The sequence below is a fragment of the Notolepis coatsorum genome (genome assembly GCF_963971535.1).
Source record: "Notolepis coatsorum genome assembly, chromosome: 7".
Taxonomy (NCBI): domain Eukaryota; kingdom Metazoa; phylum Chordata; class Actinopteri; order Aulopiformes; family Paralepididae; genus Notolepis; species Notolepis coatsorum.
The window spans coordinates 140,160,273-140,176,964 of NC_140171.1; the positions used below are offsets into that span (position 1 = coordinate 140,160,273).

At 42.5% G+C, this 16,692-nt stretch overlaps 1 protein-coding gene across 3 annotated transcripts in view; it reads right to left on the reverse strand.

The window, feature by feature from the left end:
- fam193a (family with sequence similarity 193 member A) overlaps positions 1–16,692 on the reverse strand; it is a 93,113-nt gene that overhangs the window by 46,286 nt on the left and 30,135 nt on the right. For 2 of the 3 annotated variants that reach the window (XM_084319218.1, XM_084319219.1), the window contains exons 5-11: positions 9,466–9,633; positions 7,099–7,345; positions 4,452–4,576; positions 2,207–2,354; positions 1,964–2,038; positions 1,777–1,851; positions 1,533–1,645 (exon numbers count right to left, since the gene is read on the reverse strand). In XM_084319218.1, coding sequence (XP_084175344.1) covers positions 1,533–1,645; positions 1,777–1,851; positions 1,964–2,038; positions 2,207–2,354; positions 4,452–4,576; positions 7,099–7,345; positions 9,466–9,633 — 951 coding nt within the window. The remainder of the gene's footprint in view (positions 1–1,532; positions 1,646–1,776; positions 1,852–1,963; positions 2,039–2,206; positions 2,355–4,451; positions 4,577–7,098; positions 7,346–9,465; positions 9,634–16,692) is intronic. The other variant, XM_084319220.1, reaches the window with a different exon arrangement.

Sequence of the window (16,692 nt, forward strand, 5' to 3'; positions counted from 1 at the left end):
GAGAATGGTCATGTGACCTGACCACTAATCCCAGATCAGCAACCCTACACCACATATGGCTCTTTTCCACTGTGCTGTAGGGATGGTAGAGTACGGGTAGGCTTGCCGTACTGTACCTTGATGTATTACCCGTGTTGCATGTCCAGTATACACCTAAACTTGTACCGGTGTAGGTAGGAGCAGCGGAGACAATAGAGGGAGGGGTTGCTCCACTTGCTGGTGTACATTTCACATTTCATGTGAGACAACAACAACACAACGGAGGGAGTTGAGGCTATGCTGTACTTTTTCATGGCCATTTGGTTTTCAATTAACCGTAGCTATTTTGAAAAATGCTAAAAAGAGAGTGGAAGCCATCGAGTGAGAGGGAAGATGTAAATATTTTCAACGTGAATGAACATCTGTTCCGATCGCATCTTTCAATTAATAGTTTCGATGTGACTCAATCGCAGATCAAATGTACTGTACCCCAGTTGCTATTGCATGTACTTATGTACGTATATGTACATGTTTATCAACTGTTTTATAGCAACACTACTATCACCGATATGTAAGAAGGGAGATCCCCCCTTGAACGGCCCTTCTAAGGTTTCTCTCCTGCTTTTTTCCTATTGCTAGGTTTTTAAGTTAGTTTTACCGTACCTTGACGTGGGGTATGTCTGAGAGTGTTTCATTAATTTAATTTATTTATTTTACATTTGATTTCACCTACTTCCTGTATTTGCACCCCCCACGTGGGGGATCGTTGGAAACCTACACTCGTTGGCTACAATGCTGACCAATAATTTTCGCCATCAGCGGATGATTGGCAGTTCTGGAGCCCGGGGTTGTCATCTGATGCGCGGCGCGTAAAAAGACGCTCACCTGACATATCGTCATGTAACTTGAGAACCGAGGCACGGATTTTGACGAGTGAGGTGGCGTTCGAACGGCAACAAATAGATCTTTCAAACGGCATATTATATGTATTGAGAAAAATGCAGCCCGAGCCAGTAGACGGTAGCAAAGTGCCGTAACGTGCTTGTGTCCCGCGCACGTCAACATTTCACCTGCTTAGTTCATACCATCTAATTGTAACAAAAATATTTGGTCGAAAAAAATTCACTTTTGTGCATAGATCAGTAGATTTGTCAGTTTATAATAAACTGCATTTTACGTTGCGGAGCTGGCAGTGCAGTGAAATACTACAAACATCAACACAAACATGCCACTGATCCTGGTCTGCAGTATGGGGTGCAGCAGGGCAGGGTGTTGTGCCTGTCTACCCCAAAGCCATCTCTGAATCAGCGTGAGACGGCGCTGCTCTGCACGGGTCCATTGGAAATAGAGAAAGGTACAAAAAGCGGGAGCATGGTATGGCACGGCAAGGTAATGGAATAGCCCCATTAGGATCTCAACGCATACAGGTTTTCATTTTACTTATTTTTTTTAACACAAACACCTGAACTCCTGCTACTTCTTTGCCCTCAGTGTAAATTGCGCCATCGGTCATTTAGAAATGAAAAATTAATACATAAATAAATAAAAGCTACCTTCTGCGATAGTTGCAGTTTGGACAGTCTGGAATGCTGAGTCGGGAGGAGAGCATTCTCATAGTGTCTGTGAAGTTGTTGTCTCCAGGGATAGACTTCTTATTGTTGGTTAACTGTAAAGGCAACACCAGGGAGCAGAATGAATCACTCTTGGTTTAGAAATGCTAATTTGACAATCAATGTCTGTGATATTTCTTTCCTTCATATTTGAATCTGGATCTGGTCCGATCGCTCCATATCATACCTGCTCTTCTATAAACCTTCTCTGCTTAAAGAACTCCCAGTCCTCCTTCAGCATTCGCTGTTTATTTTTCAAGGTCTGGAAAGGGACAGATATAACAACATAAACAAACGGACCTCGCACACAAACAGGAGGTAGATTGAAAAGGTGAAGGATTGAGCTGAATGGTATGTTTTAAGGAACCTCTTACATGTTTACTAATCAATGACTTGTGTGGCTCTGTTCGTTGGTTGGTGAGATTCTGACCCTCCACCTTAAAAAGCAGCTGCAAACAGCAATGTTCACATTCTAACCGTTCACATCTAAACCAAATGTCACATTTATGTCAAGAGAAATCAAAGCATTCGTCTATTTAGCATTCAGATCAGACGGCTTGCAACATGTTGGTCATCTGTTGGTTCTGCGAGAGAAGGGGCAGTTGTGTGCGCGTTACCTGTTCGTCAACATAGTCGTCGATCCTCTTCTCGCACTCCTGCCACTCTGCAGCTACAGTGGCCATCTCCTGCTGCAGACGCTGGTAGCTCTCCAGCAGGGTCCTGTACATGTCCTCGCTGTACGAGTCATGGGAGGCCGTGCCGTGCCTGAACAGAATGAAACCACAACTATTTATGACCCTACTACTACTAGGTGCAGACTACGGTTCAGCAGAGAAAGGCAATAATATTAAAATAATATTCTGAATGGGGATATATACCGCTATATCATGATTAAAAGTTAAAAGGTTAAAGATCCTACGTTAACCAGAGCATTTTACATGATCCATATGCTATTTTTCTATTACATATTGTTATTGACTGGGGGCAGGGCACAATTGATATGGAATGATGCTTGGATCCTTGGTTTATAAATCGCTCCTAAGTTGAAATACCTGTGCAACAGTTGGAATTGATCATAATATTCACATTTCACACAGTGGCCATTTTGCTCTTATGTCATGTTCAGGTTGGGATTCCTTTCCACCCTGTTCCCACCTTCCCAACCTGAGCATGACAATGACATAAGAGCATAATGGCCACCGTCTGATTATGATCAATTGGATCCTTCTTAAGGAACCGAACAGGAGTGCGTATTTATCATTAACCCTTTCACTACCACACTAAAGACGGTTAACCTTTCACTACCACACTACAGACGGTTAACCTTTCACTACCACACTACAGAAGGTTAACCTTTCACTACCACACTACAGACGGTTAACCTTTCACTACCACACTACAGAAGGTTAACCTTTCACTACCACACTACAGAAGGTTAACCTTTCACTACCACACTACAGACGGTTAACCTTTCACTACCACACTACAGACGGTTAACCTTTCACTACCACACTACAGACGGTTAACCTTTCACTACCACACTACAGAAGGTTAACCTTTCACTACCACACTACAGACTGTTAACCTTTCACTACCACACTACATAAGGTTAACCTTTCACTACCACACTACAGAAGGTTAACCTTTCACTACCACACTACAGAAGGTTAACCTTTCACTACCACACTACAGAAGGTTAACCTTTCACTACCACACTACAGAAGGTTAACCTTTCACTACCACACTACAGACTGTTAACCTTTCACTACCACACTACAGACGGTTAACCCTTTCACTACCACACTACAGACAGTGTGGTTGTGAAAGGGTAAACCCTTTGTCGTGTGGCAGTGAAAGGGTTAATATTCTGTATTGTCGCAGTGAAAGGGTTAACTGTAATGGTTATGTGTTTGTGATCCGAGCCACAGAGCTGCCAGTGGCTAAGTGACATCAACTCCAGACTCAGAGCCAGGTGCTGCAGTGTTGCTATAGTGTAAAACACTAGGGAATGGAATAAACTAGGGATGTCCGATATTATCGGCCTACCGATATTGGCATTCAAATGTGATATCGGAAAATATCGGTAACGTTTTTTTTTTTTTTTTTACATTTCTATATCCTTTATTTACCCAGGCAAGCAAGTAAGAACAAATTCAGATTTTATTTATTGTCAAAAGTATGCATAATGTTGTGTTAATTCCACAACAAGAGATATGTAATGTTAATTACCTGAAATTATTCCGTTTTTTGGGGGGGGAAACCCTGCATATATCGGTATCGGTTGATATCGGTATCGGAAATTAAGAGTTGGACAATATCGGTATATCGGTATCGGTAAAAAAAAAAGCCAATATCGAGCATCCCTACTAGGGATGTCCGATATTATCGGCCTACCGATATTATCGGCCGATATCGGCATTAAATGTGATATCGGAAAATATCGGTATCGGTTTTCATTTTTCGGTATCGGAAATTAAGTGTTGGACAATATCGGTATCGGTAAAAAAGCCAATATCGAGCATCCCTAATTGTAACAATATTTATTGTAGGGCAAATATAACAGAGGGCATACATACCCTCATCTCGCACCTTGTTGCCCATATGTGCATGTCCAGAGTTAATTATATTTTATATAGTTTACACTGCCTTTTTATTCCATTATTACTTCTCCACTGTGGCCTGTACCTGTATGTCTTCTACTACTTGTACCCCCCTCCTGCCCATGCTGCTATGATGCCTGAATTTCCCAAGGGGAACAATAAAGGAATATCTTATCTTTACTTCTGAAATGGCAGAAATATTATACAGACAAGTGAGAAAAAACACCAGTGGTTTCATTCAGCAGCGCTGTGGCTCTCTTACCTCAGCTGTGCAACCAGTGCAGGTAAACTGCTGTGCAAGATGGGCTCCGAGAACACCAGGTTCTCAAAAAGGTGCTTGTTGTGCAGCTCCCACGTCACCTGGAACTTCTGGAGGTGCTCGTTCTCCTGGAGACCACAAGAGGAGCGGCGTTAGCCCTTTCACTGCCACATGACAACAGCCGGTTAACCCTTTACTATCACACAACCGACGGCGATGCTCCATCATTAGCATCATTAGCTCCGCGGATGGATGCGGAGCTAATGATGCTAATGATGGAGCATCGCCGTCGGTTGTTTGATAGTAAAAGGTTAACCTTCTGTTGTGTGGCAGTGAAAGGGTTAGGAGCAGAAACCAATTGGCATCTCTTCCCTCGACTCAATTCATACGTTCCATTAGAAGCAAAGGCAAACTGTTCCTTTGTGAACAAGGACACAACAAGCGGCATAGATTGAACTGGTCTCACACAAAGCAGTGTTCCCACAGATATTGCAAGGACTTTCAAGTATTTTTCCAAGCACTATTTCTCATTTTAAAAGAGCATACAATTCACTTTTAAATGCAGTTTTTTTTTTTATAGAAAAAATAAACATATTTATGGCTTAAAACCAATTTCGGACAATTAGTTACACTTTAAATTAAAAAAATTATATTTCTTGATTCAGAACAATTTTATCATGGATGAACAAAAAATGCGAATGGTTGATTTGAATTTCAATTACTTTTTAAGCACCTTGTTAATTTTTTTTGCTGTTTTCAAGGAATTCCAGGCATTTGCTGATTTTTTTCAAAAATCAAGCACTTTAAGCACTTCAAGGACCTTGTGCGAACCCTGACAACGTGACATGCCTCCTGTGAGCTCTCCTCCAAATCACCACTCTAGGTGAGTGAGAGTCTGAGCCCTTTCTCTCCCTCTCCTCCAAATCACCAAATAGCTAAACACGGCTCAGAATGTCAGTAACTTAAAACACTTAGCTAGCATAGCTACAGTATAAACAGGGCTCAGAATGTCAGTAACTTAAAACACCAAATCGAGCTGGTTTTGGACAAATAGAAAAACATACTACTTTATGAACACGGCCTAGAATGTTAGTGAAATGTAATGGTGTTCAACCTAATTTAATGTTTTCCTAGGAGCTTTCATACTGTGGTCTTGAAATGGCTCTGGGTCCCCTGTGTTGATGTCATGTGTGGAAGTGTGATTGACGTTGATGTCAACCTACTAGACACCACTAGAGGGCAGCGCTGCAGAGTGTCAGTGAATGAATGCATCAGTCAATCAGTGAGTGACACTGGCGGTCATAGAGGTGCTTCATGTCTAAAAATAGGAAAGAAAGAGCAACTCGCACATCCGATCATCTCAGCGCCACTGCGTCGGACTAAGCATCTTATACAGAAGAGATTCCATTATACTAGTAATGTATCGATTCATCCAAATTTGCACTCATGCTGCAAAAGCGGCACGTGGGAATGTCTTCCTGTACTAGATCGTGTATGAATGTCTTCCTGTACTAGATCTGGTATGAATGTCTTCCTGTACTAGATCGCGTATGAATGTCTTCCTGTACTAGATCTGGTATGAATGTCTTCCTGTACTAGATCCGGTATGAATGTCTTCCTGTACTAGATCCCGTATGAATGTCTTCCTGTACTAGATCTGGTATGAATGTCTTCCTGTACTAGATCGCGTATGAATGTCTTCCTGTACTAGATCCGGTATGAATGTCTTCCTGTACTAGATCGCGTATGAATGTCTTCCTGTATTAGATCCGGTATGAATGTCTTCCTGTACTAGATCCGGTATGAATGTCTTCCTGTACTAGATCCCGTATGAATGTCTTCCTGTACTAGATCCCGTATGAATGTCTTCCTGTACTAGATCGCGTATGAATGTCTTCCTGTACTAGATCCCGTATGAATGTCTTCCTGTACTAGATCGCGTATGAATGTCTTCCTGTACTAGATCCCGTATGAATGTCTTCCTGTACTAGATCGCGTATGAATGTCTTCCTGTACTAGATCCGGTATGAATGTCTTCCTGTACTAGATCCCGTATGAATGTCTTCCTGTACTAGATCCGGTATGAATGTCTTCCTGTACTAGATCGCGTATGAATGTCTTCCTGTACTAGATCCCGTATGAATGTCTTCCTGTACTAGATCGCTGGAATTTAATTTGGATGACCCTCATCGTCCCGTCATCCAAATTAAAACGTTTTGGTGATCGGGCTTTCTCACGTGCTGCACCCGAGTCTGGAACACCCTCCCTCAGACCATCCCTCACTCTCCACCTTCAAATCCAGACTCAAAACCTACCTGTTCTCCCTAGCATTCAACCTTCCCTACCCATATATCTACCACCTCCTTTCCCCCCCCCCCCCCCCCCCCTCGGTTTCCCTTACTCACTTCCTGACTGTCTCCCCTACTGGCTCCTGTATTTGTTGTCTGTTACTTGTGGGTTTTATGTTCTTGTGTATTCATATTGTTCCCCCGTTTCCCTGTGGTTCTATGTTTCTTACCGTCAGCGACTTTGGGTCCTTGAAAAGTGCTATACATAATAAATGAATTATTATTGTTATTAGATCCCGTATGAAAGTCTGAACCAGCTAAAACAGTGTCTCTGTCAGGACCAGAAGGGCCACACAACCCACCAGGGTGAGCAGGAAGCTGCTGATGGTGCGTGCGGCCTGACAGAGGGCGTGGTACTCCTCCAGCAGCAGGGAGATGAACTGGTGGGCTTGAGGTGGACCCTGGGCCGCGGCCACAGCCCCCGCCGGCCCCGCGGCCTTGGAGCCGGCAGACAGGTGCTTCAGCAGCCGCACCTTCATCTCCAACACGTACTCGCGGGCCTGCTGCTCCAGCCGCTGGTACAGCTGGTAGGGATCCTTCTCACAGAGTCTGCCAGGGGGGAGAGAGAGAGAGGTGGACATGACACACTGGAACAACCAAGTGGTTGGGTCTACATTCAACACCATTACTTCCTTCAACTTCCAGACAGTGGTGCTTTTTTCCTATTGCTAGGTTTTTAGTGAGTTTTTCCTTACCTTTGCGCGGGGTATGTCTGGGAGTGTTGCATTCATTTATTTGACATTTTATTTTGGATTTTGGTGTTTTTTGTTTTGTTCTTGATTTATTGTGATGTTTCTTCTTGACTTGTTTAACCGTTTCGGTTAATTCATTCATTCTGAAAAGTGCATTACCGGCCAGATCCTCTTAGGGGCGCTGTCTCGATAATGCAGTGTGCCCTGTGGCAGAACGGTGCACTCTTTTTTTGACTTTCAATGGAGTTTCCAGTTAGCTGGATTCTGGATGTGCAGCCTGTAGCTTGGAATACCTTTTGCGACGCCGAATTCACTATGCAGTAAAGGAATATATAATCAGCCAATGGACATATGGATCTACCAGATGGCGATCGATAACTGGGAAATGCTTTGGGGGATCCAACCAACCCACGGTAAGATCTTTTTCAACTGTAGCTTCTGTATATCCGAAATGCCATTGGATTTAACGTTAGTAGCTATTAGCCCTGTATCTCGCGTTCCAGGAAATATCCCAGCCGAAATCCCTTATAACGCGTATATTCAAGACGCTATAAAATGAGGGCGTATTGATGAAAAAATTATTTCTTTAAACCATTTTGAAGGGACGGTTTATGGTGTCAATTGACAATGAGAATGGACAGGCAATACTATAAAGTATAGATTTAGCTCTACAAACAGCCCCACGGACTATGCAAGTCTGTTTAGAAATGCTGGCCGTCTACAGTGATTTTAGATGGATCCAAATGGCCATGAATGTGTTAAAGAAGACGTGTCCGGCCCATGGGGACATTAACGTGTGTTGTCGGGCCCTACAAATAAATTGTATTTGATTTGATTCTGTCATAGGAATGAATTGATCACCCACTGAGAAAAGATGGAGGAGGAGGAGTAGAGAGAGAATGGGGGGGGGGGGATTACAGAAAGTACATAGTCTGGTAGGAATGCTAGGACAGGAGAAAAGCAGGAATAAAGTTAGCTGGTTCACCGGCTCTATATGTAATGCTATGCTAGCTTGATATCACAGTCAGACAAATTAACAGGAGTGCAATTAACTTTAAGGTAGACTCTGTAATGCTGTCAAACAGGACCTCTGGGCAAAAGAGCCGGCTTAGTATTACACTTCGTTTACTTTTAGTCTGATGTACTATGGGTTAGATTTGAACGAGTTTAACCCTTTCACTACCACACTACCAAATTGTTAACCCTTTCACTGCGACACTACAGACTGTTAACCTTTCACTACCACCGGTTAACCGCCTGTAGTGTGGTAGTGAAAGGGTTAACCTTCTGTAGTGTGGTAGTGAAAGGGATAAGGGAGGGGTTTCTATTGCTGGCCACACCTCAGCCTCTGCTAAGAGGTCTGGAGAAATTCACAGTATAATAAGTTACTAAACTCCAATCCATTAGATCAGATCAAAACAAAACATTTAAAGAAAGTGCAATACCAAGCAGGGCTCTTATAGATTCTACCTTTTAAGATCCCCTGGATGACAGTATGTCATGTCATTTCATTCACTCCCCCATAAGTAGTTGAAATGGTCCAACTTGTCAAAACAGAGTCCGTCTCTCTGTACACTGACATCTTCTAATAAAAAATCATTTAAAAAAAAGTCACATTCGATTCAACATGTCAGCCCGCAGACAGCAGATGTTTAAGTTTTGACAAGTCGAACCATTTCAACAATTTTGGGCTGAGCTGCACATTAAACTCCATGTTAATTTGCCCAGCTATGGTCATTAGCCTCATACGATAATTGCCTAAGTAATTTTTCAAGATTTTTGGAAAAGAAGAAAAAACAAATTTTCGAGCAAATGTGTACGTGTTTTTAATTTATATTTAGAAAATAAGTTCCATAAGGTGTATCAACAAGTTTGCAAAAATACAAAAACACAACCATTGCATAATAAAATAAGGTGAATTTTAAACAAAATATGTTGCGACTTAGGCATTTTTTCCTCTTACATGCATACACCTACCTGTCCACCAGCTCCTTCATGCCCTCCGTGTCCCTCTCCAGCGGCTGGTCCTGGTCGTCTGCCAGCGGGGTGCCCGTCTGCCGGTAGATGCAGCGCACCAGGTAGCGGACCTCCGACCAGTGGTTCTGGAGCTGCTGCGACTCCCTCTCCGACTCAGCAGAGATCTCTCTGTAGGGGCCAACGATGTCACAAACATCAACATCAAACCGCACAGGAGGGGGAATCTTTTTCTCCCATCTCACCAATTTAGTCTCCGATTCGCCTCTGGTCGTTTCGCTGCCCAGGCTACTGTCGGTCTGGGGAGGCTGTAGTCCTGTAGTCATAATTAGGGATGTCCAATATTATCGGCCTACCGATATTATCGGCCGATATTGGCATTCAAATGTAATATCGAAAAGATTTTTTTTTTTTACATTTATTTAACCTTTATTTACCCAGGCAAGCAAGTAAGAACAAATTCTTATTTTATTTATTGTCAAAAGTATGCATACTGTTTTAATTAAGTTAATAAGAGATATGTAATGTTAATTACCTGAAATTATTCAGGTAACTGCAATGTTAGCATTAATATCGCCTAATCTATGTTTTAAATTATGGCTATGTGTCTAATCTGCCCGTCGCATTATCAATGACTCATTTCCAGTCATTGTCGAAGCGGATTGTTTCATCGGTTAATTTCCGTTTTATAGCATTTTGAAAAGCCCTCGTTTTCACGGAAAAATAAAAGATTCCATGATAATCGCCCTGTACTGTAATATTCTAGAACGTTGTCATTTTTCGGCCTATTTATGAATCGTTTTCAAATAAACGCTAGATTATCGATAGTATATGTGTACGTGTGCACGCTGGTGCCACGCGCTGATCGATCTTACAGTCAAACAGCCATATCACATTATAGGGGAAAAGCTTATATCTCTGTGAAAACGGGTCTGATTATCCTAAGACTGGTAAAATAGATTCCTTACCTGAGATCAGATGGTATCCAAATGATTTATTCCAATTCCTGATCGCCATTCCAAAAATCGATCCTTTTATTGATCCCACGCCTATACTCTAAAACAAATTACACGCTGTGCTGAGGGTCCAGAATGAAGCTGATCGGCTCCGGTTACATGCGTGAGAAGTAAAATGTGGATTCCGGAGTTTTTTTTTTCCATTTTCATCGAGTCCAATCCAAAATGGTGCATTACCATCTGGGAGACGATAGGGGGCGCTTTTTTCATATCTGAGCGCCTGGCGGGGCAGGATTACCAACGGTAGACTCGGTTGATGAAATATGAATTCAGATCGCTAATAAAAAAAATATATGAGAATTCTCGTGATGGGCATTCAACCCGCGGGTTGATAACCCGAGAAATCTCGTGATGGGCATTCAATGTGTTAAACAGACAACATAACATATCAAAGTGCTTGACTTAAACATAAACATATGAAAGTGCATGACTTAAACACAAGTGTCTTGTAACATACAAAATAACTTATAGAAAATAAAAATAGAAAATACTTATTTTTTTAATAAAAGAAATCGTCATAATTTAGAAATGATTGCATAGGTCTATGAATCGAGATCGCGCTTTTATTTCGATTAATCGCCCAGACCTACTTGGCGGTGTGGGGTATGTCTGGGAGTGTTGCATTTATTTATTTTACATTTTATTTTTGATTTCATGGTGTTTTTGTTTTGTTCTTGATTTATTGTGATGTTTCTTCTTGACTTGTTTAATGAAGATGTGTCCGGCCCATGGGGACATTAACGTGTGTTGTCGGGCCTTACACATACATTTGATTTAGTCTATCACATGCCTCCTTCGATACATGTGGAGTCGCCAGCAGTTTCTTTTCACCTGGGAGCAAAGACTTGTACCCCACCGGCTTCCCACCCGTGAACACTGCCAATGGTGTTCGTAGGGACGTCTGACGGAGCCAGAGGTACTACTGCTCATTTCTTTTTACATTGTTGTCGTTTGACTTCTGTAACATGTTATATGAGGGTATTGTATTACCATTAGGGATGCATTGATCCGATACAGTTTCAGTATCGGGCCTGATATTAGGGAAATTAGTCATGTTCTTGTACCTATAGATCCTATACTAAAGCTACAATATGGGAATTATTTGACCGTCAACATTTTGGGGCCATTATTCATATATTCTCTTTAACACATTGACCGCCGGGCATTGTGCCCATCTCATACCCCTCTGCCACCGTTAAAAGCCTATGGAAATGTTTACCTTCTTTGCAGGGCTATAACTTTTAAAATTGTATTGCTATATTGACATTACTATGGCCCATTCAACATCGATTATCTATCGTTCAGGATGTGGGAACGTTATATTTTTTCATTCATACATTGTTGTGTTAATACCTTCTAGAATATAAGTAAGTATAATACACGCTATATAAAAAAAATTCAAATGCATATGATCGGTATACATTATGCTTCATCATGCGTGGAGGAAAGGGGGGGGGGGTCGTTTATAATTCCTTGATCATCAGTAGCGGCTTTATAATTCCTTGATCATCAGTAACGGCTTGATGTAGGTTGGGTGGATATATTGATCAGACTGATTACAAACAAGGAAACGCACAATCGGGCTGAAAATAACATTATATTCCCCTTACCGTGGGCCGATGAGACTGGCGGTGAAAGATCCCAATTATTCAACGCCGATCGCCTAGGTCCATTTCCGGTTTGTATGGCGCAATAAACGCCGAAATCATATCGATTATTAAGTTTAGAAAGCGATCCATATAGGGGCGGTTAGGTGGCCGAGCGGAGATTGCGTTCGTCACCAGCCCCGGAGCTGTGAGCTGGATTCGCCTGTTCGAATCCAGCTCACAGCTCCGGGGTTGTCACCAGCTTGGCTGGCCGTCTGCACTAATACAATTGGCTGTATTAGAGGGTGGGAGAAGCTGGCGGGGTGGGTCCGGGTCGTTGTAAACAGCGACTCCTACAGTTCGGTCGGGGCGCCTGCTAAGCGCGGATAGGACTCGAGGGGGATAGTGTGGTCCTCCCACACGCTACGCCCTCTCGATGAGAATCCGCGCTGCCAGGTGAAAAGAAGCGGTGATTGGCTGGACGTGTGTCGGAGGAAGCACGTGGTAGCCTCCACTCTCCCAGATGATCTGACTGTGGGGGGTAAGTGCGCAGCGACCAGGAAGGGACTGGGAATTGGCATACGACTAACATTGGGATGGGAGAAAATCTGAGGAAAATGGAGGGGGAAAAAGACCAATAAAAAAAGAAAAAAAGAAAGCGATCCATATGTACTATAGTGCAGTGGAGGCTGCTGACCAAATTTTTAGGTGAAGCACAAATTATTATATTATATATTAAATAATATTTTTAAAACATCCCCCACTGTGTGTCAGTGGTCAGTGGACACAGATGAAAACATATTAACATTAGGTGACAGCGGACCTGACCAGATGAAAACATATTAGGTGACAGCGCACCTGACCAGATGAAATCATATTAGGTGACAGCGCACCTGACCAGATCAAAACATATTAGTTGACAGCGCACCTGATCAGATCAAAACATTTTAGGTGACAGCGCACCTGACCAGATCAAAACATATTAGGTGAAGGTGACAAGGAAGCCACAGACTCATACCCCCCGACACTCAACTAACCGCCTCGGACAGTCCTTCATACCAGTGGCCATCAGGCTCCAAAACAGTGGGCAGCGACTGCTGCCAGACATCGACCTAGAACTAATAGGAACCCAAGTAGGACAATAACACTACCTTATGCATACTGCACCTTATGTGGATACTGTGATACTGTGAATAATGAATAATGTATATTTCAGTTAGTTAGATAGTAAATTATATTGACCTATTTGTTTACACTGCTTGTGTTGTTTTCACTACCTGTACCCCCCCCCCTTCCCCCATGCTGCTATGATGCCTGAATTTCCCCAAGGGGATCAATAAAGGAATATCTTATCTCATCTTAAAAGGAAAGATGAAATTACCTACCTGGGTTCCATCCTATAGAGGCAAATCTTTCCTGTGACAAAATGGGATCCAATGTAATAAAACTAAGTCAACCAACGAACTAGATTCCTGTACCGGATCTCCTCTCTGGTAAACAAGAATACCTTGAAGACTCTAACAGGAGCACTCATTCAAGGGTACTACGACTATGCTTGCACCTCATGGTACCAAAGCACCTCAAAGGCACTAAAAACAAGATTACAAACATCACAAAACAAACTGGCCAGACTACTGCTTGACCTTACTCCTAAAACCCACCTCACCCCTGTCCACTTTGACAACCTAGGATGGCTTAGAGTAGACGACAGAGTACAGCAACTTGCAATGGGCCTGGTCTACAAGATACACTACACCACTAAGATACCCATGTGCATGTCGAAATACTTCCCAAAGGTCAGTGAATACCACGACCACAACACCAGAGGGAGTTCCACAAATCATGTTCAACCCAGATAAAATAATAAAAAAAAAAAAAAAAAAAAAAATTATAAAAGAAAATGGTCATAACTTAGAAATGAGATTGCATAGGTCTATGAATCGATATCGCGATTCTGTTTCGATTAATTGCCCAGCCCTACAGAGTGTACAGTAAGTTAGCTTGGTGATTATCATTGTGATGTAGGCTAAGCTGGCTAGCTACTGTTAGCATACAAGCACTGTAGCCTACTTACTTTTTCATCCACAACGTTTTTTCTGATCCAGATGCATAAGTCCACTTCTTCGTGTTGCTCAGTTGCTGGTTTATACTTCGGTCCTAATGTTGGCGCAAAGTTTAATTTAGCCTGACTTGACTTGTTATAGCTGTACATCTTACTAACTACTAAACAACAACTTTCTCATAGTCTTAACTTTCACATAGTCAAAACGGGTCCAGCTGCATGTCCGGAGGATAGGTTTAGCTCGGGCCAATCTCAAGTTTCTCAAGTTTCTTTATTAGTTGTCATACAGAAGTACAGAATACTTTTATACAAAATGCTGCGCTGCCAGTTGAGCTAAGCGTCGAAATGAAAAACATCTGGGATTACGGCTACATAATGCCGCAAGCGCTGCCGCGGGGCGTGTCGCAGCCAATCAGGGAAAACACGGAAGCACTCGGCAGCACTCTTCCGCTGGGAATAAGCTATAGGCTCCCAGGTCAGTCTAAGCGACTGACCTGCAGTTACACAGGGATAGACGATAGGGGGCGCTTTTTTCCATTCTGAGCTCCTGTAGGGGCTGCTGTACCAACGGGAGACTCGGTTGATGAAATATGATTTCAGATCGCTAATAAAACAATAAAACGATATTTGTCGTCATCGGCACTCAGTGGGGGGGCTAATAAAACGAGTTATGATGTCACTGGCACTCAAAGTGTTAAGAGTTTGACATGTAAATGGAAAATAAGCATTTCTGAGCCCCATCATAACAAACGGAATGCACTTTACAGCCTCAAAATGTAGAATGAATGTAGAACTTACATGTAGCTGTCAGTCAACCAGACAATCAATTTGAGTGAAAAAAACAAAACATATATGTTTAAATGTTATGAAAAAAACATATCAATTTTTTTGGATATGTTTCACCCCCCCCTCCAACCATTGCTGGCAGTAGGGCTGACATTCGAATTTTATTTGTTTATGTTGTGGGACTTGTACAGCACTTTGTTCAACTTTGTCAGTCAGGGCTGTACGCTAAGCTTTTTCACTAGGGGCACACTTGCCCCTAAATGAGAAATTTAGGGACAAAAAATATTTTTTAGGGGCAAATTTTTAAATAACAATTTTACCATTATTTATATCCATTGTTTTTTATTTAAAAAAAAAATTATATAATTTTTTTTTAATAAAATATATATATTATATAATCATACTTGTAGTTGTATTATCTGCGAGACATCGCCACCACGCAACAAGTCAAAATGCTCGCTATATGCAACCAGCTCCACTGTCTGTGTGTACTCGAGTAGCCTCCAGCTACGGCCAGGATTCTCCGGAGTTGCAGCTGGACCCTATACTGTAGCCTACAGCTACGGCCAGGATTCTCCGGCGCTGCAGCTGGACCCTATTGACTATATTCAGCGTGCCCTCAGCTCGAATACGCATCGACTCAGTGTTATAAGACATTGATATCAGGAGCTATCTGAACTATTTAGTTTAATGGGACGTTTTGTTTTGAACAGTAAGCTAACGCGAGCTATCATGCACTAATAGACTTGCTGGAGCATTTGTTGATATCAGTAGCTAGCCGGCTGGCAGGCTCACCGAGGTCCCAGTGTCCCACTAGAGACTAGTGTTTACAACAGCCACGGGTGCGGGAGGAGCAGCAAACGCTGCAGCTCTCTCCGTGTGTCTGAGTTCAGTTCAGTTCGGCTCACTATAGGAGGTCGAACGCGTCGAAAATATGAAGCAATACTAACTTTACTTTTCTTCATAGCTAAATCAGACAGTCAGCCAGTCTATCAGAGTGAGTGCTCAGTCGATTGTTCCCGCTGATCATACCTGCTGAGTGCTCACTGCTCAGCTTGCGTGAGTGACGTCATCGCGTCATCACACGCCTTGGATAATTTAGGAGTGAAATGCGAATGCAAGGCTTGAAAGCACTACTCCCAAGCCCGCCACCAGATAATATTTACCAATCGCAACGGCCAATTAACACTTTGAGTGCCACTCACGAGATTTCTCTGTTTTTTTTATAGGTGGTTGCATGCCACTCACGAGATTTCTCTGAATTTTTTTTTTTTTTTTTTTTTTTGCGATCTGAAAAATTATTGCATCACCCGAGCCTACCCGAGTATAGCCGAGGGGCGCCGGCGATCACTGTGGAAAAAAGCGCCCCCTGTCGTCTCCCAGATGACATAAGTGATTTTGGAATGGACTCAATGAAAATGAAGGGGAAAAAAATCCGGTACTCCACATTTTCCAGTTCACTGATCCAGCCGGGGTTACCAGAGTTCATTCTGGAGCCTCAGAGCCCCGCGGATCATGGAGTTCTACTGTGTCGCGTTGGATCCATACACGTATCGATTTTTTCGAATGGTGATCAGGAATTGGAATATACCAGTTGGATACCATCTGATGTCAGGTAAGGACTCTATGTTATCAGTGGTAGGATAATCAGAGTAAGTTTGATGAAGTTATAAGCTGTTTTGTGAAATGTCTTCTTTCGGTTTCACTGTAAAACTCCGTGAGGAAATCAACGGAGCGATTATCAGTGCGCGGCCGTAATGTGCTTGCGTGCACGTATAAT